Genomic DNA, 26,122 nt, shown 5'->3' with positions numbered 1-26,122 from the left:
TGGTTTTGAGGGGTTTTTTAAATTGAATTTAAGTCACAAACATAAAATTCACCCTTTAAAAGTATACAATTCAGTGATTTTTAGTTTTTATATTCATAAAGTTGTGCAATCATTACCACCATATAATTCCAGGATGTTCTCATCACCCCCAAAATAAACCCTGTGTTCATTAAGGGTTACTCCCCACTGCCACTCCATCCCCAAGCCCCACAACCACAAATCTTTCTGTCTCTGATATATATGATTTTAACAAAGCCTACAGCACTCTTAACTATGGTTTTATTAAACCTTAAAGCCAAATGTTACCTTCAAAAAGAAGCAGTTTCTTATTTTATCAGAACCCAACAGAAAAATGTGATTTAACACAGTAACTTACTAAGGTATCATTTCAGGATACAAAGTAAAAACTGTTACCAGAAAAATCATCTTCCATGTTTGTGTTCCCATTTGTTTTTGTTCTGTTAAGCATTTTACTACAGAAGTATAATATACATACAGAACAGTATATGTATTGAGGGTCCACCATGGCAAGTTTTCAAAAATTGAATACACACACATAACCAACATCCAGATCAAGAAAGAACAGAATCCCCCTCCATACCCCTCTTCCAGTCACTCCCCTCCTCCAAAGTGTAACCACCATCTTGACTTCTAACAGCATACATTACTTCTGCCTGTTTTTGCCTTATACATAGAAGCAAATAGTTAACAGAACTATTACAGTGAAATTCTATGCATGCCTTGTAACACTCACCGTAATCTTCTTGTACAAAGCCATGACATTATCATCATCGAATGGTAGAAAGCCACACATAAGTACATATAAGAGTATGCCCATACTCCAAACATCTGCCTGAGTGGGAGAAAGAAATAATTTTTTAAAAATTGAGAACATATTACAGACATATTAAGCGATAGTACACTTAACAGAATCTTCACAGAGCTGAAAAAAGGTGCAGAGATCATCCAATTCAACCTGCTTCATTCTACAGACAAGGAACCTAAAGCCCAGAAAGGAAGGCTTGTTCAAAGTCACCCAGTCAATGGCAGGCCACCCAGGTAGGTCTCCCGACTTTTAGTTCAGTGCACTCTCTCCCAGTGTTGGATTGTAATGTTCAATAGAAAATAATTCCCAGTTGGCTGGGCTGGATTGGGTATGATAAGAAAGGAGATGAGGGGGCACCTGGGTGGCTCAGTTGGTTGAGCATCTGATTGGGCTCAGGTCATGAATCTGCAGTTCATGGGTTCAAGCCTCACGTCGGGCTCTGTGCTGACAGCTCAGAGCCTGGAGTCTGCTTCAGATTCTGTGTGTCTCTCTCTCTCTGTAACCTCCCCTGCTCACCCTCTGTCTCTCTCTCTCTCTCAAAAGTGAATAAATGTTAAAAAAAAAAAATTTAAAAAAAAAAAAAAAAGAAAGGAGATGAGGCAAGGTCTCTGATTCTGAAAGACAATTCTGTAGTGCTGTTGAGGGTTATATAAACATGCATGAGGATGTCAAAACAAGCCTTAAAATTTACTACTGATAATCTACAAATGTAACTAAGCTGTGCTGTAAATTCCTCGCTACGTAAAGAAAACTTAATAAAGTTCAACGATTGACTTCTCAAATATAGAAGCTAGAAATAAGCCTGCCAGCACAAACACCCCTACAAATCTCAAAATCCCAGAAAGGAGCTTAACCTTTGTATAAGATATCCATGTGTCCCGTGAGTCCTAAGCACGAACTACTAATTCAAGCGGTATTTGGCCTTAGTCAATAATGACACGGCTGCTGACTGAGGAGAAATCACAGCTCCCACTATCACTTGAGACTTAGGAAAATTTTAAGAGGTAAAAAGAGCAGCATTTTTTTTTAAGGCAGGAGGGATAGGAAGAGGAGAGAAACAAGAGTTAAAATAACTCAAGCTGCATCACATCTAAGTAATACCTATACTAAGTAACCCAAATCTAATGCCTAGTCCTGTCTACCAAGTCACATCAAATTATTAAGATGCCCCAAGTGAATGATCTACTTTCAGGCAAACACCTCATTTTTTTCTTCCCAGTTGCAGGAGGTCAGAAATTAACTATTTACGACTCAGAGATGTCAAATAATTGATCTATAAATTCAGCCTAGATAGTATGGCACCCCTGACCAGGGTGTTCAATTCAAAGCAAAGAGGCTGCACAGGAAATACTGGGCTAGCATGGCCTCATCAAATGCCACAAGAAGAGGTCAACAGAGAGGTTATATCTGAGGTTAAACAAAAAGATAAGGAAAGGAGCACCTGGGTGGCTCCGCTGGCTAAGCATCCAACTCTTGGTTTCAGCTCAGGTCATGATCTCATGAGACCATGAGATCAAGTCAGTGTAGGGGGAGTCTGTGCTGACAGCATGGAGCCTGCTTGGGATTCTCCGTCTCTCTCTCTCTCTCTCTCTCTCTCTCTCTCTCTCTCTCTCTCTCTGCCCCTCCTTCTTTTTCTCTCTCTCAAAATAAATAAACTTTTAAAAAATTAAAATAAAAGTGGTTAAAAATGCTTTTAAAATTCTATTAAAAATTATTGGGGTGCCTGGCTGGCTCAGTTGGTAGAGCATGTGACTCTTGATCTCAGGGTCGTGGGTTTAAGCACCACATTGGGTGTGGAGCCTACTTAAAAAAAATCACCATATAATTTAGAAGAGAGAGAGAAAGAGAATGTACAGGTATGCAGTAAAGCCTCCCTCAGTTCAAATCTTGACCTGTTGTTTACCAGGTGTGTGACCTTGCAAAGGCACTTAATTTCTGAGCCTCAGTTTCTTCAACTTCTTACCTTAATGAAATGATTAACAGTATTCACTCCAAAGGATTTTTGGATTTCATTTAAATGAAAATTATAGGGGGCGCCTGGGTGGCGCAGTCGGTTAAGCGTCCGACTTCAGCCAGGTCACGATCTCGCGGTCTGTGAGTTCGAGCCCCGCGTCAGGCTCTGGGCTGATGGCTCAGAGCCTGGAGCCTGTTTCCGATTCTGTGTCTCCCTCTCTCTCTGCCCCTCCCCCGTTCATGCTCTGTCTCTCTCTGTCCCAAAAATAAATAAATGTTGAAAAAAAAATTAAAAAAAAAAAAAAAAAAAGAAAATTATAAAAAGCATCTAGCATTGGGACGCCTGGTTGGCTCCACCAGTTAAGCATCTGACTCTTGATTTCCGCACAGGTCATGATCTCACAGTTTGTGGGTTCAAGCCCCATGTCAGCCTCTGCACTGACAGCACGGAACCTGCTTGAGACTCTCTCTCCCTCTCTCACTGCCCCTCCCCTGGGCACATGCATGTTCTCTCCCAAAATAAACAAATGTTTGAAAAAAAAAAAAAAGGAAAACAATTCTGACACATGCTACAACATGTATGAGTCTTGAGGATACTGTGTGAAGTGAAATAAGCCAGTCATGAAAAGACAAATATTGTAGGACTCCACTATATAAGGTACCTAGAGTAGTAAAATTCATGTAGACAGAATGTAGAAGGGTAGCTGCCAGTGGTGGGAGGAAGGAAGAATAGAATAATTATTTAATGGGTATAGAGTTGCATTTTGCAAAATGAAAAGAGCTCTGGAGATTGTTTGCACAATATAAAGGTGCCTATCACTATTTCTTTTTTTTATTTATTTATTTTTGAGAGAGAGAGGGAGACAGAGCATCAGCAGGGGAGGGGCAGACAGAGAGAAGAAGACACAGAACCCGAAGCACATTCTGGGCTCTGAGCTGCCAGCACAGAGCCTGATGCGTCACTCAAACTCACCAACCATGAGATCATGACCTGAGCCGAAGTCAGGCACTTAACCGACTGAGCCACCCAGGTGCCCCTAAATGTGCCTAACACTATTGAACTGTACACTTAAAAATGGTTAAGATAGTTAAAAGAAAATTAAGATGGTAAATTTTATGTAATATTTATTTATACCACAACTGAACAAGAAAAGGATCTAGCATGATTCCAGGACTATAATAAATGCTCAGTAAAAGTTTGTTCCTTTTCCTATGATGCACTGAGAAGGCCACAATATCACCTTTGTGGTATTTCTGCCAAAAAGGCATAAGCTAAATCTAATCATAAGCATCAGATAAATTCAAATTGAGATACTTTCTACAAAATAAGTGGATTCCTCACAAATGTCAAGGTCAAGTAAGATAAAGGATAAGGAACTCTTCCAGATTAAAGAAGACCAAAGGATGGGGTGCCTGGGTGGCTCAGGCAGTTAAGCGTCCGACTTGTCAGGTCGGACATGTCAGGTCATGATCTCATGGTTTGTGAGTTTGAGCCCCGTGTCGGGCTCTGTGCTGACAGCTCGGAGCCTGGAGCCTGCTTTGGATTTTGTGTCTCCCTTTCTCTCTGTTCCTCCCCTGCTCACACTCTGTCTCTCTCTCTTCTTCAAAAATAATAAACATTCAAAAAAAATTTTTTTTAATAAAATGAAAAAGCAGACCAAAGGAGCACAGCAACTAAATGCAATACGTGATCCTGAACTGAATCCTGGACTGGAGGGAAAATATAGCTAAGGACACTAGTGGTACAATTAACAGCACATGACTATGAATTATGAATTAAATAAGTTGTATCAATGTTAAATCCCCGATTTTGATAACTATAGTGTAGGTATAAAAGAGAAAGCCCTTGCTTTTAGGAAATATATACATAGTATTTAATGATCAAGGGGAATAATGTCTAAAACTTATTCTTAATTGGTTAAGAAAAGAATATGCATATATACAAACATAGAAAGAGAATGAAAAAGCAAACAGAATGAAAAAAAATGCCAACAACTGTGAATAGGACTAAATGTATACAGAAGTTCCTCATTCCATATTTGCAACTGTTCTGTAAGTTTGAGATTATATCCACATCAAAAGTCACCAAAAGAAGTCAGTTCCCATCTTCTCTTGTTACAATTAAGTAAATGGGCATATGTCAAGGTTTCTCCAACATAACACTAGTTCCAAAAGATGCAGCACATAAAAAATGGACTCTAGGCAAGTAAAATCAAGGCCAGCTGCTATCTGTGATGCTCCCCTCCCAGAGGATCACATTGGATGAGGACATATTAGAGATCTAGAGATGTCCTGAACTAAAAAAATTATTCAATCCAGCATTTCCTGAGCTTTTGATAACTCAACTTTGTCTTATAATACTAATATTAGCAGTATTAGTACTCCACAGAACAGAAAGGACTGACGGGCTCGCAGTAGCTAATGGTAAGTAAAACAGGCAGTGCCCAGGCCTTCTGAGCCTGGGCCTCCTGCAAAGGACTGTTGGCCTCAGATAACTATCTGGCTATGAACAAAGTCCAAGTTTTCTCAGAGCTAACCAGGAAGCATCTCTGAAAACTGAGGCTGCAACCCTGGCCTTGTGCTCTACCTGGCTGGGCTAACCAGTCTAAACTACGTATTGTTTTAACATGAAAGTAACCAAAACAAGGACACCAGAAATATATTATGAAGCAAACATACCTTTGCTTCATAAGTAAAATATATATTATTATATTTATTACAAGTTATTCATTTCATGTGTTACTTTAAGTCTTACTCTCTGAATAAACTGAACTCTTTGATTAACAAGATTATTTCTTACCTTATTGTAATATCCCCAGTGCACAATGTCTGACTCACTACAGGTCACCAATAAATGTATATTGATTACATATTGAATTAATCAATGAATAATTACCTCCGATCCCAGGTATGATTTGCCTTGTATTAATTCAGGTGCTGCATAAGCAAGACTCCCACAACATGTCTGAAGATGGTAATCCTTGTTACCCTGCCAACAAGAAAAAATGAAATACTCCTTAATTACGGACCTGAAGAAATTGAAACCTTGATAAACATTCTTTTGGCACAAGCAGAGAGAAACTAGATGAAGAATTATCTCAAAGAATGAGAGACTCTGTGCAGCCAACCCCATATATGCATACATGCATATATGCATGCAAACACGTGTAGTTTACTCTTCTCTGGATTTCCAATACCACTACAACCTGGCATGAACAAAATCTTCTTCCCCTTAGCTCAGTCAAGTCAGGTTCATACTCTCCTAGACATCCATTCACAAAATAATCAGTTTAACAAACATCCAAGCACCCATGTCTGCCCACTCCCAAGTACTCCAAGAAAAAGGACTATTTCTTTCCTGGACTCTATCTCCAATATCAAATCTTTACAAATACAGAAAAGTTTCTCTTTCCTTAGAGGGAAGAGAGGAATCTGCTACATAGAACAGTGCCTTAGGAGTCTGTTTTCTAGACCCAGTTGTAACACAAATAAAAAACACCTGAACTTCCAGATCTGTGAAAATGAGAATCTGCTCGACATCCTCTGCTCTCGCACAGAAATATCAAGACATAACGAACATGATACGACTACCCAACATTTGTGTAGTCCTACAACTGGCAAATGACTTGTGAAACTGCGAAATTTCATTTACAACTGCAACAACGTGCCCAGAAGTGAACTTCTCAGCAGAAAGCAGAGGCAATCCTCTCCCAGCCAAGGCTGCTTTCTCAGATGGTGTCTGTGTGGGTCGAATCTGTGGCAGCCATAAATAAAAGCTAATGGAGTCTGTCACAAACCTTCTCCACTGCCTCCTGTGGAGAACATGACTTAAACCAGTTTATCTGCTCAAAGTATGTTTTATCTTTATACGACTGCCGATCAAAAAAATGCCATACAGCATTTGGCTCCCAGACACAAGGCTCCACTGACAATCTCTGAAGAGCCAAGGGAAGGAGAGGAAAATCAGAAAGAATCAGACATTCAGCTGAAGGGGCAAAATCTGCTTCCCTTTGCATTTAGCTAATTCTGATTGGGGCAGGAAATAATCATGGGACTACAAAGGGCTAAGACAGGTCTGCAATTTCAACATTCCTAATGAGTGTAGACAGCTCATTTTAGAGATTGTGAGTACCATCATTAGAGAACTCAGGAGGAAGCCTCCAACAGGCAGTCACACAGGAGCTCTGCAGACAGCGCAGCTGGAAAGTTCAAAGTCACCTCAAAGAGAAGGTACACTGGAGAACACCAGTACTTAACTGTGGGCTACAAATTAAGGAAATATATACCCATATACATTTAATAGTGCATATGGACTTTTTCCTTCTTCTTTTATAAGGAAAGAGGATTGCCTCTCAAAACATAACTATTAGTTATAGAACCATTTGGATAACAAAGAATAGATTTGCACTAAATTCCCAAAACTCCTATCTAAACGAACAAAAGCTTCACCTAGTGGCAACATACTCAAACTGCAAACATAGAATCAATTCAGAATTCATGTTGTAATGACCTCATGTCACCTCAGCACTGCAAATTCTCTCACAGCACATCCATGGGGGCTTCAGCAGGGCCAACCCTGGACCTAGAGCAGTGGTTCTCAATCTTGGCTACCTATTCGAATCATCTAGAGAACTTCTAAAGGGGATGCAATTTAACATTCTTCTCAATGGATGCAACCACGCTCAACAAAGGCTAAGTGGAAGCCAGTGCAAAATAATACCCTAAAAAGGTATATTTACAAAGGAAATAAATACATTTTTATTTCTGTACTTACCTTCGGTTTTGCACAGAGACCAAAGTCAATCAGTTTTAATTTATGATATTCATCAAACAACAAATTTTCCTGGGGAAACAAAGATATTTTCATAACTGTATATTGACTTCCTTATATCACATCCTACCTCTAGCCATTTCTAAAAACAGTTTCTAAATGAACAAGATTTTTTTTTTTCCACATATAAGACATTTATTTCCGGAGTATTTCCCATAGTAAGTTTTTAAAAATAGAAAGTAAACTTGAGTATTCTGTGGGACTTTATTCAAGGAGTGACACCTTTTGGGGGGAAATACTTTATACAATATATATATATTCAGGACAAAAGCAAACATTATAAAAAGTACAAAAATAAAAGGATACAAACACAATATATTTTGGTTGGAATTTCAGAGATTTTTTATCCTCTTTTCCCCTTTACCTCAACAGTTATGAATACTTCTGAAGCAGCATATATTGCTGCACTTTTGATTTTTGGTTGTACAGTTAATGAACTTGAGAGTCTAGATGACTGGGGATCATCTATTTGGCCTTCCCATTCTATTGTTTCTTCTTTTTTTTTTTTTTTTTTTTTAGAAAGCAGTTACTTTTTTTTTTTTTTTAACATTTATTTATTTTTGAGACAGAGAGAGACAGAGCATGAACAGGGGAGGAGCAGAGAGAGAGCGAGACACAGAATCCGAAACAGGCTCCAGGCTCTGAGCTGTCAGCACAGAGCCCGACGCGGGGCTCGAACTCACAGAACTCACGGGCCGTGAGATCATGACCTGAACCGAAGTCAGACGCTTAACCGACCAAGCCACCCAGGTGCCCCTATTGTTTCTTCTTTGATGAATAAAGGTTTTCCTGGAGTTTGGCCAATAAGGTTACAGACATCTTGAGCTTTGCACCACACGTTGGCAACAAGACAGGCCTGCCATCTTAGATATTCAACAGAAGCTGGAGGATGATGCAAATGGAGCTGGCTGATGACAACAGAGCTATCTAGCTTTTCACTAACAAAGTTACAAATATTTTACACTTTTCCAAATTCAGTAAATGTAACGCAGACCTCTGCTTCCATAAAAGAAGCACTTTCCACTCTTCTAAAGCCCTCTGTCACAGTTACATTCTCTGCCTGCAGGCCCTGCTGCTGGAGGCTCTGTGTGATGCAGTCCAGGCAGCAGCAAAACCAATAGATAAGATTTAAGATCGTTTATACCAAGCAGCCTGGGAACAACAGAATGAAAATCACTAAAAAAGAATGAAATGACAAGAAGTAAGGAAAGGGAAAGAGGAGGAATGGCAAGAACTATTCTGCTTCCCCTTGAGACACTTCAGCATAAACCATCCCCTCTGTGGTACCCTGAGATTCAACTACAAGCAAACACAATGTGTGCCAAACCAAAAGAATGAGCTCAAATCAGAGGGCTGTGTATAAACAGAGGCAAAAGGAAAGTAACATTGCCATGTTTTGTCAACCGATTCTAGATTCCTGGTCCTAATACCAAGTAACATAAAACCCATGTTCACTACCATCCATATTAGTCAGAGCCTGCAGACTTAAAAGTATTTGCATTTTTATTCTGTCCTTGAATATTAGAGACTGTTCATTCCACTGAACTATTCCTTTCTGAGATGTAATGGAATTAAAATTAAAGGAAGATGAGGTCAGGAAAAGAGTATTAAAGGGAAAATACTCAATGACAATATTCTCAAAGAAAATACTCAAAACTCTTCTTTCCTAGAGATAAAATCCTGAAGTTTATATTCCCCAGTTGATTACAAAGACATTCATAATGTCACCCACAACTGACAAACATACAGAATATCAACAATTAGGTAGATCCAAAAAAGCCTACCGGCAGTCAAAAGAGAAGAAAGAAAAGTGATACATTATCAGTGGAACAAAAAAAAAAGAAGCAAAGCCAAGATAGACCCTAAACAGAAAGAACCTGTAGAACACTAGTAAAAACTAGTAAATGACGTTGAACTCTCAGGTGAGCATCTGTGATAGTCACTTACCGGTTTGAGGTCCCTGTGAGCATAACCCTGGCTGTGCACATAAGCAACTGCAGATACTATCTGACGGAAGACAACTCGGGTCTCCTCCTCGGATAGGCGATCCTGGGAAATTATGTAGTCAAACAGCTCTCCTCCGGGGCAATACTTCAATAACAACAGAGGCATGCAGGTATGATTACTACTGACAAAAATCATTTCAGAGGAATTAAAACAAAAAATTATACTTAACTCAGAGATATCTTTAATTCAACTTATAGGCAAGGGAACCAAGTGAAGAATAGTCAAAAGTACACTGTCACGATCAAACAGGTCAACAATTACTCCAGGACACAGAACAACAGCTCTTGGCCTCAAGCAGTTTTATGACCAGTAAGTAGAAGTAGAACCAACTAACACTGTGATTTTTTTTTAATGTTTATTTTATTTTTGAAAGAGAGAGAGCACGTGCACACGCAGGCAGGGGAGGGGCAGAGAGAAGAAGACAGAGGATCCCAAGTGGGCTCTGCCCTGGCAGCACAGAGCCCAAAATGGGGCTCAGACTCATGAACTGTGAGATCATGACCTGAACTAAAGTCAGATGCTTAACAGACTGAGCCACCCAGGCACCCCCTGACACTGTGATTTTTAAGTTCACTCAGGGTTTTATATTTTTATAGCACAGTATTAAAACCCATTCTCATCTTAATGCACTCATATTTAGTGTAGTTCCCTAAAACAAAAACAATTTTAAAAAAGCACAATTTTTTAAAGATTTTTTTAAAGATTTTATTTTTAAGTAATCTCTATACCCAATGTAGGCCTCAAACTCACAACCCCAAGGTTAAGAGTCACATGCTCTACCACCTGAGCCAGCCAGGTGCACCCCAGAAGCAATTATTGCTTTTCCATCCTGAAGACCAGAGATTTTTAGTCTGTACCAGAAGAAGCCCAGTTCTACAGAGGTTCATAAGAAGCTACAGGAGAAGAGGTACCAGAATATTAAGTTCTAAGCTTTCCATCCCGTCTCCAGAGCAACTCTACCTTTCTGTAAACTGGGGTTTCCCTTCAAGATTTCATTTCACCGTAGCAGTACCAATTAAAATCACAGATATTTATAGCTTTTGACCTCATAGTTCCACATTTAGAAAATGTTCCTACAGATATACTCTAACATCAAAAGCAATACTCTTTGGGAGTGCCTGGGTGGCTAAGTCAGTTGAGCGTCAGACTCTTGATTTCAACTCTGGTCATGATCCCAGGGTCACGGGATCAAGTCCTGTGTCAAGCTCCATGCTGAGTGTGGAGCCTGCCTGGGATTCTCTCTTTCTCTCTATCTCTCTCTCTCTCTCTCTCTCTCTCTCCCCACCATACCCCTCTCTTTTGCTCCCGCCCTCTAAAAATAAAATAAATCTTTAAAAAAGGATACACTTTCAAGATTATCCACTGCAGCAGTATTGTTTTGTAACAAAGCCTGGAAACAACCCAAATATGCTCACACTATTTAAATTCCATTATAAAATGGAATTCTATGCAGCCATAAAAAAAAAAGGAAGCTCTTTACAAACTGACATGAAACAATCTCCAGTATTAAGTGAAAAAGCAAGCTATAAAAGAGTACACATTGATACAGTGACTTGCAAAAAGCATTATGCTGAACAAAAGAAACCAAACACAAAAGAGTACAGACTGTATGATTCTATTTATATCAAGTTCTACAACAGGTAACAATAACTTATGGTGACCAAAATCAAATCATTGGTCACTGAGGAGTACAGTGGGCAGGTAGGGTTATAGGGATTAACTTCAAAGGGTCAGGAGAAAACTTTCGGGCATAACGGATACGTTTCATCCCTAGGCTGGGGTGGGAAGTACATAGATGTCTACCTTTTTCAAACTGTATACCTAATGTGTGCATTTTAGCATATAAAAATTATACCTCAATTTTTTAAATGCTATCCAATAAGATTTATATAAACAGCCTACTTTATATACACAAATAAAGAAATGCAAAATGAAGTGAAACAAAAACATTAAAAACCTCTACAAATATACACAGATGGTCTCCAAGCTAAAATGTTAAGTGCATAAAAAAAAAAGGTACAGAATATTATAGTAGGCAACCACTTGTGTGACAGAAACTAATAAGCCACCTATGTGTGTATATATATTTATACATATATGAAAACACACAGATGTACGTATTCACACACACCTAAAATACATGTAGGGATTTGTATGTAAGTACAGTTGACCTTTGAACAACACAGGGGTTGGCGGTGCTGACCATTCTCACAGTCAAAAATCTGCATGTAACTTTTTTTTAAATTTTAATTCCAGTATAGTTAACATATACGTTACATTAGTTTCAGATGTAGGATGTAGTGATTCAACAATTCCAAACATTACTCAGTGCTCATCAGGATAGAGTACTCTTAATCTCTTTCACCTGTTTCACCCAACCCCCCCCCCTCCCCCACCCACCCACCTCCCTTCTGATAACCATCAGTCTTTCTCTATAGTTGAGAGGGGCACCTGGGTGGTTCAGTCAGTTAAGTGTCTGACTCTTGATTTCAGCTCAGGCCATGATCTCACAGTTTGTGAGTTCAAGCCCTGCATCAAGCTCCATGCTGACAGTGCAGAGCCTGCTCTCTCTCCCTCTCTCTCTCTGCCCCTCCCTCGCTTGTTCTTTCCTTCTCTCAAAATAAATAAATCTTTTTAAAAAGTGTTTTTTGGTTTGTCTCTTTTTTGTTCGTTTCTTAAATTCCACATGAGTGAAATCATATGGTATTTGTCTTTCTCTGACTTATTTCACTTAGCATTATACTCTTTAGATCCATCCAGGTTGTAGCAAATGACAAGATTTCATTTTTTATGGCAGAATAATATTCCACAGTGTTTGTACGCGTGTGGTGTATGTGTGTGTACATACACATACCATATATTCTTTATCCATTCGTCTATCAATGGACACTTGGGCTGCTTCCATAATTTGACTACTATAAATAATGCTGTAAAATAGGGGTGCATATATCTTTTTGAATTAGTGTTTTCATATTCTTACGGTAAGTACCCAATAGTGGAATTACTGGATCATATGGTAGTTCTATTTTTAAATTATTTATATATGCATATAACTTTTGACTCCCTGAAATTTAACTACTAAAGGCCTACTGTTGACAGGAAGCCTTACCAATAACATAAACAGTCAATTAATACATATTTTATATGTTACATGTATTATACACTATATTCTTATAATAAAGCAAGCTGGAAAAAAGAAACACATAATGAAGACAAAATACATTTACAATACCATACTGAAAAAAATCTGTGTATAAGTGGACTCTTATAAACGAGGTTCCAGAGAGATCCCTTGGTCCCTCTTACCGTTAAGGACACAGCAAGAAGGTGCCAGCTATGGATCAGGAAGAAGGCCCTCACCTGACCATGCCAGCCCCTTAATTTTGGAATTCCCAGCTTTCAGAACTATGAGAAATAAATTTCTGTTGTTCATAAGCTACTCAGTCTGTGATATTTGTTATAGCAGCCCAAGTGGACTAAGACAGAAACCAAATACCTTTCAGTCTCTAGACCATACTACTAACCTCAAGAACCATGAATATTTTGTTGGCTGTCTCCAGCACATGGTAGAGTTGACATATATGCTGATGTCTCAAGTTCTTCAAGGCCTCAATCTCCGTTTTGATCCGGGGCAAATCACTCTGTGACAAAACACAGTACATGAGCAATAAACCTATTTTGGAGGTGCTCCAAGCACCAATAAAAAAGCTTTAATACTGAGTAGCAAAAGCAACCAATAGCCAAATTGTTCAACAGCACAGAAAAATACAACAAAAATTATCTGTGTGTACATAAAGAAAGGCCTTGAGGGTTTTATGAAAGACAGTTTGATGTGGGTGAATAATACAATGTCCAAAAAAATCAAAAGAGTCTCAGAACCCCTTAGGTTAGCATTCCAGGGGGGTGCCTGGATGGCTCAGTCAGTTAAGCTTCCAACTCTTGATCCTGGCTCAGGTCATGATCTCTCAGTTTGTGAGATTAAGCCCTGATTTGGGCTCTGTGCTGGCAAGTGTGGGACCTACTTGGGATTCTCTCTTTCTTTCTCTCTGTTACCTCCCTGGCTTATGCGCACACACTCTCAAAATAAATGAATACATAAACTCAAAAAAAAATTGAAGGAGAGCCTGAATTGTCAGTTGACGGATTATTAGAAATAATTTCTGATTAGGTCACTGTATTTTGGCATATAATTTGGAAGTAGTTCAAAGAATTGAGGGACACTGCTGTACTAGAACTCCTCACATTCTCTCTGACTTATTTATTCATGTTAATCAACACTTACATCCTTAAAAATAAAAAATAAGAAAAAAATAAAAGTAAATAGATATGAACACTTGATGTTAAATTCTGTCTCGTTCCAACAAGGGAGTCCAAAAAAAGTCCTATGTGTCTAATTAAAAAATCTTACTTTATTAAAATCTTCACTAAATTAAAAAATGTTACTTTTTATGTTTGATAATTACCAACATTTATAAAATGTTTGTGTTGTTTTACTCAGTGGTACACTACTAATAATTATAATGCTAACTCAATCCACAAGAAAAAAAATGTTTAACACTTGATTTTTGGTTAGAGAAAAAAATAATTTTTTTACTGTTTTCTAATTTATCTTCAAAAAAAAAAGAAACAGTGGTGCCTAGGTTGCTCAGTCAGTTAGGTTAAGTGTCAGACTTCCGCTCAGGTCATGATCTCACAGTATTTGGGTTTGAGCCCTGCATTAGGCTCTGTGCTGACAGCTTGGAGCCTGGAGCCTGCTTCGTATTCTGTCTCCCTGTCTGTCTCTCTCTCTCTGCCCCTCCCCTGCTCACACTCTCTCTCTCAAAGACAAATAACATTAAAAAAAATTTTTTTTTAAAACAAAAAGAAGAAACAGCCACAGATATATACAAAGAGACTAGTAAATTCTCAGCAGGAGACCAAAACTAAGAAACCAAATGATATGAGCAACAATAAAAAAATTAGAAACAAAAGACCACTCAGGGTGACTTCAAACACTAGAAAGGGTTTAATAGGCCCAAAAGACCATCAAAAGAGACCCATCTTCCCTTAATATAAAAACAATAAACTTTATATGTACATTAAAACCAAAACCACATATTGAATGAGCTGTTTCAGGAGGTAACAATCAGCCCAGTCCTGGAAACACCCATGTATATGAGCAAGAGGCTGGTTACAAAAAGGACTTAATGATATAACTTCGAACGTCAATTTGAATAAAATTCTAGAACTCACATCTATCTATCATAAAAGAGATCAACACTTAGTAAGGGGATCGTGAGAAGGTACAGGAGATATTAATATCCAGAAACACCTGTAATACTATGAAACATCTGTAGGAAAATGGACTACACAGACCAGATATGTACCATGGCCTGACATTAAAATTAAGGACAAAGTAACCCCTTCCCCAGATTACTTTTTAAAACCAGAGATTTATACATAACTTGCAATCTAAAAAACAACCCCAACAAGCTATAGAAAGATCATTCTAATGAAAGTAGTAACGAGAACATAGAGCAAACTCAGGTTTTAATTTACAAAACTGATCTATAGATATTTTTTAAATAATTTTAACTTACCCCTAGTGCATTTTTATCCATGATTTTTATAGCTACCATTTCTCCAGTGAGGATATGGCAAGCAAGTTTGACCTTTGCAAAGCCACCTAAGTATAGAAAAATGTGTTACGAAGAGATAAGCAAGAGTAACCTAAAATCATCATCAGAGCAACCTGAGGACTCAGGCACAAATACCTCTCCACATGCTTTTATTTTATTTTTTTTAAGATTTTATGTTTAAGTAATTTCTACACCCAACATGGGGCTCAAACTGAACCCGAGATCAAAAGTTGCATGCTCTGAGCCAGCCAAGGGCCCCTCCATATGCTTCTAAAAAGCTCTATAAATCCATATTTTCCTGGAAGTTTGTGGCTCTTTCTTCCTATCGCTTCCAAAGCACTAGCCATGACTTTAACCTCTCCTCCTCCGATGTCTAGCTGAAGATTTTTACCACGATAGAATCTTTAACTTTGTAATGAAGAAGTAGGAAAACAGAATTCACTGTTTAGAAATTTGCTTTACAAGTAACATTGCAAATAAATTTGCTTTATAATTAAAACTGCTACAACACAATATAAAGTTGTTGAGATAAAAGACAATGGGAAACATCTACTTTTTTAAAACTGGATCAGGGGCGCCTGGGTGGCTTGGTGGGTTAAGCGTCAGACTTTGGCTCAGGTCATGATCTCACGGTCTGTGAGTTCAAGCCCCGTGTCGGGCTCTATGCTGACAGCTCAGAGCCTGGAGCCTGTTTCAGATTCTGTGTCTCCCTCTCTCTCCGCCCCTCCCCTGTTCACGCTCTGTCTCTCTCTGTCTCAAAAATAAATAAACGTTAAAAAAAAAATTTTTAAAAATAAATAAAAGGATCAAAAGGATATGATTTTTCAAAACTGGATCAAATGCTAGATAAATGTCTACACTTTGGTATCTAAAACAAACTGCCAACTTCATATTTTGAAAAAGAAGCTCCTGGGGCACCCAGGTAGCTCAGTCAGTTAAGCATCTGACTTTGGCTCAGGTCATGATTTCACAGTTTGTGAGTTCCAGCCCCATGTTGGGCTCTCTGCTGTCAGCATAGAGCCTGCTTCATATCCTCTGACCCCCTCTCTCTGCCCCTCGCCCCCCTCTCAAAAATAAATAAACATTAAAAATAAATAAATAAAAAGAAGCTCTGGTGGTCCCTGCTATGGTCTTCCCCATCTCAGTAAATGGCAACTCAACATTTTCCAAAAACCTGAAAGCCATCCTTAGCCCTTCTCTTTTGTCTCCCACTACATACCCAACCCATTAACAAATCCCACTGGCTCTGTCTTCAAAATACATCAGTCGTTACCTTGGGGAAAAAAGACAGGTATTGACTAGAAATCTGTCTTGATCGGAGCATGGAACATATAGGTGGACATGTTTGTAAAACTCCATCAAGTGGCGACTGAGTGGCTCTGTTGGTTAAGCATCCAACTCTGATTTTGGCTCAGGTCATGATCCCACGATTTGTGAGACTGAGTCCCCCAGCATAGAGCCTGCTTGGGATTCTCTCTCTCCCTCTCTTTCTCCCCTCCCCTGTGCGCACACGCACATGGTCTCTCACTCTCTCTCTCTCAAAATAAACAAACATTAAAAAAAAAAAACTCCAGGGGCACCTGGGTGGCTCAGTCGGTTAAGCATCCGACTTCAGCTCAGGTCACGATCTCACGGTCCATGAGTTCGAGCCCCGTGTCGGGCTCTGTGCTGACTGCTCAGAGCCTGGAGCCTGTTTCAGATTCTGTGTCTCCCTCTCTCTCTGACCCTCCCCCGTTCATGCTCTGTTTCTCTCTGTCTCAAAAATAAATAAACGTTAAAAAAAAAATTTAAAAAACAAAAAACAAAAAACTCCATCAAGACTAATGCACTTTGCATATTTTACAGTTATACCTCAATAAATTAAAACACACATACGTACAGAATCACACCCCTTTCACTACCTTCACTGCTATCACCCTCATCCAAGTCACCATATTCTCTACCATCACTCACCTGAATTAATGCAATAATCTCTTAACATATCTGTGCTTCTACCCCTGCCTTTCCCAGCTAATCTTTTCACAGCCAAGCAGCTAGAGTAACTCTTAAAAACAAAGGTCAGGGGTGCCTGGTTGGCTCAGTTGGTTAAGCGTCTGACTTTGGCTCACGTCATGATCTCACAGTCCATGAGTTCGAGCCCTGCATCGGGCTCTGTGCTGATAGCTCAGAGCCTAGAGCCTGCTTTGGCTTCTGTGTCTCCCTCTCTCTGCCCCTCCCTCACTCACACTGTCTCTGTCTCAAAAATAAAATTAAAACATAAAAAAATTTTTAAAATAAGAAAAAAGCAGAAACAAAAGTCAGATCATTCCTTGGCTCAAAACTCTCCAGTGACTTTTATTCTAAATAAAATGACCTACAAGGCCCCTGCTACTATTCTCCTCTCTTGCTCTGCTTTTTCTTTCTAAAGTAAGTTGAAGAATTTTAAAACTACACAGGTTAAACTGAAAAGCTCATGACTGCCCAAATGCACTATTATTCCCAAATAGTTGATCTGTCCTCTGCCTCCAGGAAAAAAAAAAAAAAGATTACCTGTCCCAACAGTTTCATATAATTCATAGTATTTGAGAAGTTCATCATAATCTTTCATAGTCCTCCTGGAAGTTTCTACAAAATTATAAAAGGAACCTGTAAGACAGAAATAGTACATGACCGAAAAAGGAACTACTATGAGATTACCTTATAAGTGCAAATATAAATAAGTCTTGGGCATACAAATGATACCCAAAAAAAACCTGATTTACTATATGGTAAAAAACAAACAAACAAACAAACAAAAAACCTGGATTCCTATCTCATACCACACATAAAAATCAATTCTAGATCAAGCAAAGACTTATATATGCAAGATAAACTTTAAAAAATTTTTAAAGAATATTGTCATGATTTCAGGACAGAAGAGAATCTTTTAAATAAAGTGTTAATCATAAAAAAAATGTTAAAATTAAGAACTTTTGCCCATTTAAAGACATCCTTAAAAAAAAAAAGAAAATCATAAATGTGAGAAAATATTTGTAACACTTATAAACAATGGGTTTTTATCCATAACATACTATATACAATATAGAAGGCAACCCAAAAGAAAAAATAAGCAAATGAAATAAAAAGCATTTCATAAAGAAACACAAAGGACCAATAAAAACATGAAAAAACATTCAATTTTATTAGTTATCAGGGAAATGCAAATTAAGATTCCAATGATATACAATTAAAACAATATATGAGATACATATTTTATTGCTATGCTCAACTTATGTATGTTACATATACAGTTGATCCTCGAACAATGCAGGGGTAAAGGGTACCAACTCCCTTGCAGAGTTGAAAATCCACATATAACTTTTGACTACCCTAAAACTTAACTACGAACAGCCTACTGTTGACAGGAAGCCCTATCAATAACATAGTTAATTAGCTCATATTTTGTATTTCATATGCATTATATACTATATTCTCACAATAAAGTAGGCTAGAAAAAAGAAAATTTATTAAGAAAATCATAAGGAAGGGGCATGTGGGTGGCTTAGTCAGTTAAGTGTCCAACTCTTGATTTTGGCTCAGGTCATGATCTCAAGGTTCGTGGGATCAAGCCCCATGTGGAGCTCTGTGCCCTGTGTGGAACACAGAGCCTGCATGAGATTCATTCATTCTCTCTCTCTCTCTCTCTCTCTCTCTCTCTCTCTCTCTCTCCCCCCCCCCCACCTCCTGCTCACATGCACTGTCTCTCTCTCAAAATAAATAAACTTAAAAAAAAAAAAGAAAATCATAAGGAAGAGAAAATACATTTACAGTATTGTACCCTATTTACCAAAAAAAAAATCCATGTATAAGTGGATTCACACATTTCAAAATCATGTTGTTCAGGGTCAGCTATACTTTCAAGCATGTAACAAAAAATATATAAAAATTAGTTGTAAAAACATCTTTGGTAGATATTGTTTGATTTTGTCTTCCTGCATTTTAAAATAAGGTAGAATTTAAAAAAAAAACAAGGACAAGTAGGGCCCTATTGTGTACATGACTGCATAAGGTCACACTCTTATCAGCTTTGTCTTATTTGTGGAAGATATGCTCTTAGTTGATTTTAACTAGAGATTAGCAGTATCTGATAGAAGTGCTACTGCAATCAGACTGTCAACCCTGAATTTTTGTTTATTCATTTACCATACAGATGTGTTTACTGAGCACCTATGCTGTGCCAGACCTGTGCTTTGCACTAAGCCTTAAAATGCAGAAGGAAAGAAAGGTGGTTCCTGCCCTCATGAATCTCGCATTCTAGCGGAAAAGACAGTAAGCAAATAATTAAAATTTGTCATAAGTACTGGGAAAGAAATAAGCAACAATGGTGAGAATGGGTTGCTGAGATGGTAATATTTAAGTCAAGATCCGATTCAAAGGATGAAAAGTGAGAAAAAGAAAATCAGCCCTCAGGCAATCAAATTGGAGGTGGTTAAAACAATAATCCTTTCTTACATTGATTGCTGTTTTCTCATCCATGACATCCTCCCACCTCTTGCTTCCTAAGATACCCATGTGCTGAAATGCCCCAGCTCTTTGACAGTATCCATTCTAAAACGGGTTCTTGCTTCCCTAATCCTTTCTTAAAATCACCACCATAAACTCAGATCCTAGAAGGCCCTTCTCAATTCCTAGTAAGTATGGTTTCTCTTGCTGCAGCAAGCTTACTACACCTAATATTTTTTACTACAGATGTGTTCTTAGTGGTTTTGGTCGATAGACCTTAACAGGAGTCATTAGCCCAAAAAGAATGAGAAGATGAGCACTGGGAAAAGAGGGAATTTTAGGTGCAAAGATTCCAAGGGGAAAAAAAAAGTTGACATGTACTGAACTGAAACTGCTTTTAGAGGTACCAGCAAATGGAAATGCAGATTTGGAGCAGGGACAATGGGTTAGCCACATGAAAAAAAAAAAAAAGAATACAGGATCTCTCTCTCACACCACACACAAAATCAGTTACAGTTAGTACAGAGACTTAAAAGTGAAAGACAGGGGCGCCTGGGTGGCGCAGTCGGTTAAGCATCCGACTTCAGCCAGGTCACGATCTCGCGGTCCGGGAGTTCGAGCCCCGCGTCGGGCTCTGGGCTGATGGCTCAGAGCCTGGAGCCTGTTTCCGATTCTGTGTCTCCCTCTCTCTCTGCCCCTCCCCTGTTCATGCTCTGTCTCTCTCTGTTCCAAAAATAAATAAACGTTGAAAAAAAAAATTAAAAAAAAAAAAGTGAAAGACAAATCTTTAAAATGCAGACAGCTAAGGTCTTGCCCACACCAGACCTATATCTAGGAGTGGGAAAAGGCAGAAAGAAACAGAAAAGTAAGAATTAAAAGAATACCGTTTCATAGAAGCCAAGAAGGAAGAAAAAGGTAAAACAGTAAAAGATAATTTCTAGGAAGCGGATTTCTAAAATTTTCTAAAAGTGCGCATTTATATATAGGTCAAGTCCTAGGACATGAGTTTTGGTGTTGCAAAGTGGAGCTTTCATTATGAGTAGACATGGGGTGAAAGATCTCTGAACCTACAGAGAAATGGTTTCTTTAAGGGACTCTCCTTTCCAGAGGGTGGTATGGAAGGACAGGACTAGGGATTTCACCTTGGGAGGAGATGCCCTGACACCCCTTAGAAAGCCAAGCAGGAATCAGAAGGCCCAGGAAAGCGGAGATCACTGAGTCAGGCACAAAGAATGTCCCATCTAGGCCAGCACAGCACACCAGGACTCTAAAGTTCACAAAGGGGTTTGAAGCCAATGCCCAGCTAGAGATGAAATCCTCCCTTTGCCTGGCCTCACCCCTATGCACAAATCTCCCTTGGTGACTTAGCAGTGGAGTAGCTGTGACAGAATAGGGTTCAGGATCCTCAGACCCATTCTCGCTAACATTTCAAAAAATTAAGTGAGTACATGCATATCCAACTGGGACTTGGGAAGCAAGTTCCACCTGGAAACTTCATTACTGCCTCTCAGTAGTGAACACCTGGTATTGGCGCTCATTTCTAGAACCAGATAGTCTCCCTTCACCGACAGGCAGACCTCTAGCAAGCCACCGAAGGCTCAGATCGATGGGTGGCCAGCACCATGTTCACTACCTTCACATTCTCTGTTCTTCGTCCTGTCTCATCCAGAGCTGAGTGGCCAGCATGTTACTAAGCCTTAATAACGGTCATGACTTTGGAAGATCTAGAATGCACGTTCAACCTCAGAAGTGTGGTAAGTTTATAAAAGAAAAGGAGAGGGGTGATTGGGTGGCTCATTTGGTTGAGCGTCCAACTTCAGCTCAGGTCATGATCTCACGGTTGCCAAGTTCGAGCCCCACGTCCCACATTGGGCTCTGTGCTGACAGCTCAGAGCCTGGAGCCTGCTTTGGATTCTGTGTGTGTCTCTCTCTCTGCCCCTCCCCCGCTCATGCTCGCTTGCTGTCTCTGTCTCAAAAATAAAATAAACATTTAAAAAAATTTTAGAAAAGGAGGTCCTTAACACAGTGAGGATGGGCATCTTCTTAAATCAAAGTAGAGAAAAAACTGAATGAAATAATCAAAAAAAGCCCAGGAGCCTCAAAGGATATTTTTTCAAAGATCCTCTTAAATCTCCTTTTAAAATGCATAAAGCACTCTGATTCCATGAATCATTTTACTTAGAGATAAAAGATAAATTATGGTCAGTGAGTATAAAGCCTTCAAAAATTTGGTTAGTGAACAGAATGCTATAGCAGAAGCTCTGGAAGGGAAATTCAAACTCAAGGAAAAACATCAGCCTTAAAAAAAAAATAGTTTTAATTTCAATGTCAAAGCTATTATAGCAAGAAAGATAAAGATCATGGGCAAAAGACATTCTGATCCAATAAAGAGTAGCCATTTCCTAGGAAGAGACGGCACTGGGCCAACTTAATAAGCAGACTGAATTTTTAATCTAGCTGAACCTGCATGAATGGGATAGGGCAACAGAAGAAGCAATGTCAGGCCACAGTAAAGTTGGGGATATAAAAAGGAACTTTTTTTTAGTTTATTTATTCATTTTGAGAGAGAGACAGAGAGCACAAGCAGGGGAGGGGCAGAGATTAAGAGAGACAGAATCCCAAGCAGGCTCTGCACCATTAGCAGAGAGCCAGGCTCAAACTCACAAACCACAAGATCATGACCTGAGCTCAGATCAACAGTCAAAGCCACCCAGGTGCCCCCACAGTGGAACAGTTCTACTTCCACTGGAGTGGCAAGTTACTTCAGGCAAGGAGATATCACAGTGGTCATATTTATTCTCACTGGCACCTAAGGCACAGGATAAAATATATCCTTAACAGCAGTACTAATTAAGAAATCTTTTAAAGAGTATTTGTCAGCGGGGCAAAGATGGGAATGAAGTGGAACCACCCCAAAAAGGCAGGAAACATAGGAACTAAGAAATTTCAAAACAGGCAACAACAGCAGTAAAGGTATAGTCAACATAAAAAAATCTTTGGGCTCCTGGGGTGCCTGGACTGGCTCAGTCAGTGAAGCATGCGACTCCTGATCTCACAGTTGTGAATCTGAGCCCCACAGTGGGTGTAGAGATTACTTAAAAATAAAATCTTTTTTAAAAAAAGAAAGGAAAGAAAAAGAAAGGAAATCTTTGGGATCTTCATGAGGGAAAGGACAAAGAGCAGATTAGAAACGGGGGAAGGTCAGGCTATAAATCTGTTTACAAAGTTGCCTGCTATAAAAGTAGACAATCAGGTTCATTAGAGAGCAAAGCCCAACTAATACTGGGTATTGAGAACACATGGGTTAAAGAGGAAACACAAAGAGACATTTCAAAGCCTAAAGACAAAGAAATGGAAATGGGCAAAAGCTTCACAAAGTATAAGAATCCTACTTGCCACCACTGCCCATATCTAAATTCCATATAAAGGACTGGGCGATTCCAATTGCCACGCTCAAAAGGAGAAAATCATTTGTATGATGTTGAAAGTCACATCCCCCGATGAGGAATGTAAGAATTCACCACTAACTTTTCTTAATAGATTTCTCCCAAGTGAGTTTTGAACTTCCAGGTCATGGCCTCGAGTCAACTAGCAGAGATCAACTTGTGCCAATTTAAGATGGAACCACGCACCTTCTCTTTCTCTTTCCTTTTTATCTACTCCCCCCACCCTCCTATTACACCATGCCTTTGGATGAGTAATACAAACGTGGGCCTAAATTATATCTACTGAATCCAGGGATCATCATTTTTGCTGCTTTTGGAAGAAAACTGGTGTTTGCGTTGCAAACTGCTTTAATGACAACAGATTTTACTTGGTTTTCAAATTTTGTGGATGTGGAGCTGATTGCAAATATTCTTAAGTGCCCTGTTGATCCTCAAAAGTTTGGAAATACACAACACAAGAAGAACAGGGCTGGAGGAACCCAATTCTGTAGCTGCTTAAAGGAGATGTATGATCAATGTGGAAGGCAGCCTCTCACCTGTGGATAATGAAGAAAACTAGACTCCAATCAGTTACCTAAACGTCCTCTGAGTGTGACTAAATAGAAGAACTGGGGGCATAAACAATTGGGATGTTGCACTCCCCTGAGGAAACAAGCACTGCTTAGATAATAGGTTTATTATTAAATTTTATAGAAGAGCAACAAATTAGGGGCAATTTCCTACTAACAGTATTATTTGGGCTATGCTATTACTTGCTGGGTAATACGTTTACTTCATCTATGAGCTTGGTAAGATACTGATGCTGAAGATCTTTCAAATGAGAAGTAGAATACCGAATAGCTTATAATGTGGCCTTGTAATTGATACATTTAACATCCTGTCTTGCTCCCTTGCATTGGCTTCTGAGAGCACCAACGAAGAGGCATTCATTCCTAAAGACGTTCAGGGACTCATTTGCCCATCTGGTGGGTCCACAGTAGATAACGGAGGAAAGATAGATCCACTGGTGAAACAAGCCCGTGAGGGTGTAGTAAAGGAGTTTCTGATTTCTCCCAAACAACATAGTAAACAGAAACCAAAATATGTACAAAAAAGGGAAAACTGGCTTCTAAGCAAAACTCCAGGTACCTCTGAAACCCACCGCCACTTTACCCCGTTCCACCACCAAAGAGAAATACCAAAGGTAAAGCTCAAGTACGATTATTCATCCAAGGTGCTTGCTTGGGACGCTCGCCTCTAGGAGTTTCCCTTTTTCCCACCGGTTTCTTGGTGGTGCTGCTCCTTTTACTGCTTTGGCAGTCAGGGCATATCCCTTTTTGCGTGAGCCTCTTAAGCCACTACTTTGGGAAGGCGAAGGAAGAGGAAGGATTTGGACTCTGAAAAGGGGGTGGTAACACACAACACATTTCCTTTTGAACTGCACTGCCCCAGTAAACTGGGTTGTACGAACAGAATTAATTTGGAACCCATCCTTCAACTTCTTTTCGCGGAGACAGGGTCACGGAAACGTGGCAGGCATGGAAATTCACAACTCTCGCAGTCTCCTGAGCGGCAAACGCTTTGCCTGCACCTCAGTAACCCTGAGGTAGGTAGGATCATTATCCCCACTCACAAAGGAGAAAACTGGGGCGTCGGAAAGGCTGACTATATCAACCGGGAAGTGGGTTCGCAAGGTGGGGTTCCGGGGAAATTCTCCAGTCTCCGGAGAGCCAAGAACAAGCTGGGCTCGCGCCGCCACTCCCCCACGCCGCGCATAGCTCCGACCCTGGCCCTCATCTACGGCGGGACACACTGACCTGAGGGGCAGAGGGGTGGAGAGCCGGGGGGCGGGGCCGGGTAGAAGCACACAGGAGGCGGCCAGCCGTCCCGAGCGAAGCAGCGAGCGCCCAGAGCCCCTGGTAAGCTTTGGAATCGTCTGATTCTGGCCGCTTCCGCCCGCCAAGGAAATCAAAACTCCCGGGCCGGAAGCGGCGGGGCGGGGCGGGGCGGGGCGCGGCGGGGGCGCGCGCGGCGCCGGGAGCGGGTGAGACGGGGACGCGCGGGCGCGCTCTAACTGGGACCGGAAGGGCTGGGCAGGGAACCGGGCGGCCAGTTTTTCTCCGGCTAGGCGAGGCCCTGTGACGTGACGTCTTGGTCTTCAGACGGGGTACGCCTTCACCGGAGGGTATGTAAAGAGTCTGCAGGGGGCGTGGACATACAAAGTTTCCACATAATTCTACCTTCTTACGCCCTGCTTCCTAAAATTGATCTGCAGAGAAGTCGCTGGTCTTAATGGTTCTCATTTCGTCCTCCCCTTGCCTAGTGGCCCTTCTCTCACCCATCAAATACTAGTATACTCTCACCGCTCCAAATCACGCTAAAATGTATTGCCACCAGGTGTAAAACCCTCAGGGGCCAAATTAATTGTCCTTTAGGTTATTAAGGGTACCAAAATCACTAACCCAGCATCACACTGGAAATCTTTCTTATACAGTTCACTATCTGGTCATTATTTATGTGATTTTCATTGCTGTATGAATTACAATGGTAATGGTAACTCTATCTGGAAGAAAAAATTAAAAATTATAGCCACAGGAAAGAACATTAAGTATAAATTTGCATATGCATTTTTTAAAATTTTTTAATGTTTATTTTTGAGAGAGAGGACAGAGTGTGAGTGGGGGAGGGGCAGAGAGAGAGGGAGACACAGAATCCAAAGCAGTCTCCAGGCTCAGCTGTCAACACAGAGCCCAGCGCTGGGCTTGAGCTGGGGAACTGTGAGATCATGACCTGAGTCCAAGTCCACCGCTTAACTGACTAAGCCACCCAGATGCCCCTGCATATGTATTCTAAAAATAGACCTGACTTTTAGAGCAGTTTTAGGTTCACAGGAAGTTTGAGGGGCTCCTAAACACTCTGCTCCCACGCATGCATAGCCACCCCCATTATTAATATCCCTCATCAAATCACCAAAGTGGTACATTTGTTCCAACTGATGAAC

At 40.0% G+C, this 26,122-nt stretch overlaps 1 protein-coding gene and 1 long non-coding RNA gene across 12 annotated transcripts in view; one reads left to right on the top strand and one right to left on the bottom strand.

The window, feature by feature from the left end:
- Positions 1-25,094, bottom strand: part of MELK (maternal embryonic leucine zipper kinase) — a 218,945-nt gene extending 193,851 nt beyond the window's left edge. For 9 of the 10 annotated variants that reach the window (XM_023242451.2, XM_045043374.1, XR_006589002.1 and 6 more), the window contains exons 1-8: positions 24,939-25,094; positions 17,765-17,860; positions 15,197-15,282; positions 13,142-13,258; positions 9,558-9,701; positions 7,554-7,622; positions 5,676-5,768; positions 755-853 (exon numbers count right to left, since the gene is read on the bottom strand). In XM_023242451.2, coding sequence (XP_023098219.1) covers positions 755-853; positions 5,676-5,768; positions 7,554-7,622; positions 9,558-9,701; positions 13,142-13,258; positions 15,197-15,282; positions 17,765-17,822 — 666 coding nt within the window. In that variant the 5' untranslated portion in view covers positions 17,823-17,860; positions 24,939-25,094. The remainder of the gene's footprint in view (positions 1-754; positions 854-5,675; positions 5,769-7,553; positions 7,623-9,557; positions 9,702-13,141; positions 13,259-15,196; positions 15,283-17,764; positions 17,861-24,938) is intronic. The other variant, XM_045043373.1, reaches the window with a different exon arrangement.
- An 81-nt stretch (positions 25,095-25,175) lies between these two features.
- LOC105261114 overlaps positions 25,176-26,122 on the top strand; it is a 51,459-nt gene continuing 50,512 nt past the window's right edge. The window contains exon 1 of one of the 2 annotated variants that reach the window (XR_006589012.1): positions 25,176-25,306. This is a non-coding gene — a long non-coding RNA (uncharacterized LOC105261114). The remainder of the gene's footprint in view (positions 25,307-26,122) is intronic. The other variant, XR_006589009.1, reaches the window with a different exon arrangement.

Source organism: Felis catus, chromosome D4 (assembly GCF_018350175.1).
Source record: "Felis catus isolate Fca126 chromosome D4, F.catus_Fca126_mat1.0, whole genome shotgun sequence".
Lineage (NCBI taxonomy): Eukaryota > Metazoa > Chordata > Mammalia > Carnivora > Felidae > Felis > Felis catus.
Note: the sequence above shows the minus strand (reverse complement) of the source record. Positions and strands in the feature narration are given on the sequence as shown.